Source organism: Corvus brachyrhynchos, unplaced genomic scaffold, assembly GCF_000691975.1.
Source record: "Corvus brachyrhynchos isolate BGI_N302 unplaced genomic scaffold, ASM69197v1 scaffold1696, whole genome shotgun sequence".
Lineage (NCBI taxonomy): Eukaryota > Metazoa > Chordata > Aves > Passeriformes > Corvidae > Corvus > Corvus brachyrhynchos.
In genome coordinates this window covers 44,360-48,529 of record NW_008238463.1, presented here as the reverse complement: position 1 = coordinate 48,529, position 4,170 = coordinate 44,360, and the positions used below count along the sequence as shown (strand labels likewise).

At 50.5% G+C, this 4,170-nt stretch overlaps 1 protein-coding gene across 1 annotated transcript in view; it reads left to right on the top strand.

The window, feature by feature from the left end:
• Positions 1-662: 662 nt before the first annotated feature.
• Positions 663-4,170, top strand: part of LOC103617497 (putative protocadherin beta-18) — a 9,556-nt gene continuing 6,048 nt past the window's right edge. The window contains 1 exon segment of the mRNA XM_017736962.1: positions 663-3,154. Coding sequence (XP_017592451.1) covers positions 2,542-3,154 — 613 coding nt within the window. The 5' untranslated portion in view covers positions 663-2,541.

The following is a 4,170-nucleotide window of genomic DNA, read 5'->3' as shown; positions in this document are numbered from 1 at the left end:
TAACGGGAATGTAGTGGCCTGTACAGCATCAGATGGGACTGCGGGAACAACTGTGCAAAGGGGTGTCACCGACGATGTCCCCTGTCACCGACGATGTCCCCTGCACTGCTGTTAGGAGCTGGTGCTCGGTGCTGCCACGTGCCATTCACCAGGATGGTGGCACTGCTGAGCTCAAGCTGTCCTCAAGCTGGAGGCTACGGAGGTGGGGACCTCTGCCATTAAATTCCCTTATATTTTCGTGACTTGAGTGAATAGTACTGGCCAGAAAAGTGTGGTTATCAGAGTCGGTTACCTCTTAGTATGGGATTCTGTGGGAACTCCACGGAGAGTTTCCAAGGATCAATCTAGCACTTCATAGTAGGCTGGATTATGAACAATATGAGGCTGAAGAAACACAAACATCATCAGGGTCGGTTAATATATTCGTATTTCATAACCACTGATGACTTGGACTCACTTTATTGCAGGTTGTCAGAACCACAGTAGCCTCAGGGAAGACAAGGACCTTTCTTGATACACCAACATTAAACCACATTTACAGTTTGTGAGAAAGTGGTTTCTGTTTGGGGCTCTTACTATTTTGAATTAGTCCTTCAGGCTCATAAAAGTTTTTCTATAGTACCTTTGTGGAGGATGGTTTCTCTCTTTAGGTGTTCTCCACTCAGGTCAGAGACCCACCAAGTCTTACCTTCTCCTTGGCTCTCGGTAGAGAGGAGCGATGTGACACAGGCTGTGCTGTAAGACACGCCCTCCAAGCTTCCCGGTGACGTCTGCTTTCCTTCAACACTCCAATGACAACCGCTCTCTGTTCTTTGCAGGGCAGTGCTCCCCTCTCTGAAGACATGGGGCCCAGAGCTGCAGATGCAGTTTGCCCTGCAAACAGAGAGCTGGAGCTAAATGTCAGTTCCCATCAAAACCCTTGGCTCGCCCATCAATAAGTGAAGAGAAAGACAAGTTTGTCTGTCCTCACAGGGAAAAGGGAACAAAGAGACCAAACGCCTACCTAAAAGGTACCAGGGAGAAGAAGGCTTCTCTGTGAGAGTATTTTCCGTTTGAGCAGTACTTTATTCATGTAGGTATTTTGTAATTGTGCTGTGGATGGAGGAGGACAACCGTGTTGCATGTTGATTACATAATAATGTATGATTGTGAGAGTGCTACTGCTTCTACATACTACAGGAAATACTGAAGACTGGCAGAAGATCTTTAACTGTTTGTTACGCTGCCTTCTCTGTGGGGTTTCTTTTCATGGTTTGTTTCTTTCTTTTTATGGAGAGAGCTTTGTAATAATATCTGAATTTTCTGCCATGTGTTTAACATCAGGTGAAACAGATATTAAGCAAAATTAAGTGGTGCTTACAAAGGAATTTCTTACATAATAAGCAGAAGCTGTTTACATTTGTAACTGCTGACATTGGCACACTTGGCATATTTGACCAGGAGTTTATAGGTTCTCCTTATTGTAAAGAGTGGGCTTTGAGCAATGTGTTCTTTCTTCCTTTTTTTCCCCCCATAAAGTTGAAATTACCATTTCGCAATTGTTAAAAGTTAAGATAATTAAAAGTATTGTTTGTGGTTTTACAGGAAAATAGATACAACCGTTTGCAATTAACTGTAGAATATAGGGTGTCAAGAAGCTTTCTGTTTTCTCTTTCTTTCATCAATCGATATTAATCTATAAAGTAATGTGATAATTCCTGTCGTTGAAACATTTTAAAGAGCAGAATGCGTGATGACAGAAAACAATAAAACCTACTTGGAACTCCCTCGGGTGAGTGTGTTGTCTCGAGGTCATTTGCCACAGTCATCGCCGAGGAAATAACCAACCCAAGAGCAGGATTTCGGCAATAATCCGTGCATCTGGAGTGGATTTTAAGCAGGGGAAATCGGAACGACCTGGGAAATAGGACGGTCTCAGATGTCGGAGCAAGGCGGAGGGGCGTTTTCTGAGTCGAGCTGAGGTCTAAAAGATGCTGCCTCCAGCCCATTCCTGAAGGCTCCCAGCAGGAGAGGTCGTGAACTGGGGGAAAACAGCTGCCGTGGTTCGAGACCAGCTCACCTGGGTCCTGGATAACAATATGCTGCTGTTTTAGCTAAACAGCCAGAAAGTAATTTATTCAAAGCGTTCGCACTGGGGGGGAAGGGAGAGGGAACCAAAACAAAAGGAACAACCCAGCTTTAAATAAATCCCGTTTTGACGTAGAAGGCAAACAGAGGCACTGCTCATTCAGCCGGTGGCCACACTTTGAATACGGCTGTATGGACAGTTAAATCTCTATGGTTTGACCTGGGAAGAGAGAAATCGAGCCGATAATCTCTGCTTTCCAGGCTTTGCGGTGGGAAAGCTTCGAATCCTTCTACAGATCGGCCGCCTGGTGCCGCTGCTGACCGGTGACGCTCCGCGCAGCGCCCAGCTCCGCCGCCCCCGCGATTCGGGCGGGCGGGGCTGCACCATCTCGGGCTGCTCCGTTCGGGGGTCTGCAGGCTGTATCGGCGGCTCCCTCCAGCTCACAGGAGAGGAGATCGGGTCGCTGGAAGGGAATGAAGCTGATGAAGAGCGAGGAGCCGCTCCCGGGGCGAGCGGTGGCTCTGATCCTTCTCCTCTGCGTCCCGGGGATGAGAGCAGAACCCGCTCGGTACTCTGTGCCCGAAGAGGCGGAGGAAGGCTCTTTTGTGGCGAATATCGCTAAAGATTTGGGACTGACCGGTGAGGAATTATTGGCTCGTCAGGCTCGACTCGTTCCTGAAGGAGAAAAGCAGTATCTTCAGCTTAACCAGCACACCGGGGATTTGGTGGTGAGAGAGCAAATGGACCGGGAGGAGCTGTGTGGACAGAGCGAGCCCTGCTTGGTGCGTTTCGAGGTGCTGCTGGAGAGCCCACTGCAGTCCTTCCGAGCTGAGGTAAGACTCACCGACATAAATGATCATGCTCCTGTGTTCCTAAATAACGAGATAGTTTTAAAGATCCCGGAACTGACAATGCCTGGGACTCGGTTTTTGTTGGAAAGCGCTCACGATCCAGATGTGGGGAACAATAGTCTTCAGCATTATAGTATCAGCTCGAACGAGTATTTCCTTGTGTATACCCGGCGGCGGAGTGACGGCAGGAGGTATGCCGAGCTGGTGTTGGATCGAGCCCTGGACCGGGAGCAGCAGGCAGAACTTGCTTTCAGCATCACGGCTGTGGATGGTGGGACTCCGCCACGGTCTGGAAGAGCCTTAATCCGCGTGGTAGTCCTGGATATAAATGACAACATCCCGGTATTTACCCAGAGTCTGTATAAAGTCTCCATAATGGAAAATAGCTTACAGGATGCCATAGTGGTGGTAGTGTCTGCTAGTGATTTAGACTCAGGCACAAACGGGGAAATAGTCTATTCCATAGTTCAAAATTCAGAGGAAAATTTCGAAACGTTTAAAATAAACCCAGAGACAGGTCAGATTCGACTCAAAAAGCCTTTGGATTATGAAGAAACAAAGCTGTACGAGGTAGATGTCCAGGCCACAGATGGAGGGGGCCTGTCCACGCATTGCAAGGTGGAGGTGCAGGTGAAGGACGTGAACGATAATGCCCCCGAGGTGATCATCACCTCGTTCACCAGCACCCTCTCCGAAGCCGCCCCTCTGAACACCGTGGTGGCCCTCTTCAATGTGCGGGACCGAGATTCCGGGGACAATGGCAGGACGACCTGCGAGCTGACAGGGGAGCAACCCTTCAGGATCACGCTGCTGGCAGCCGACGCGTACGCGCTGGTGACATCAGAGACACTGGACCGGGAGCAGGTGGAGGAATACAATGTGACAGTGCGAGCCCGCGACGAGGGCTCCCCCGCCCTCTCGGTGTCCAAGACCCTGTTCGTTCGGCTCTTGGATGTGAACGACAATGCACCCACCTTCACCCAGTCCATTTACACCATGGGGATGAGCGAAAACGAGCCCGCGGGGAGGAGCCTGGGCCGCCTCAGTGCCACGGACCTTGACGCGGGAGAAAACGCCCGCGTGAGATACGCGCTAGTGCTGCCACCAACAGGCACCCTCGCCTCGGCATCATTTGTGTCAGTGGACGCGGAGAGTGGAACCGTCCGGAGTTTGCGCCCGCTGGACTACGAGAAGGTGCGCGCCTTCGAGGTGACAGTGCGCGCAGCCGACGGCGGCGGCCACGCCCCGCCG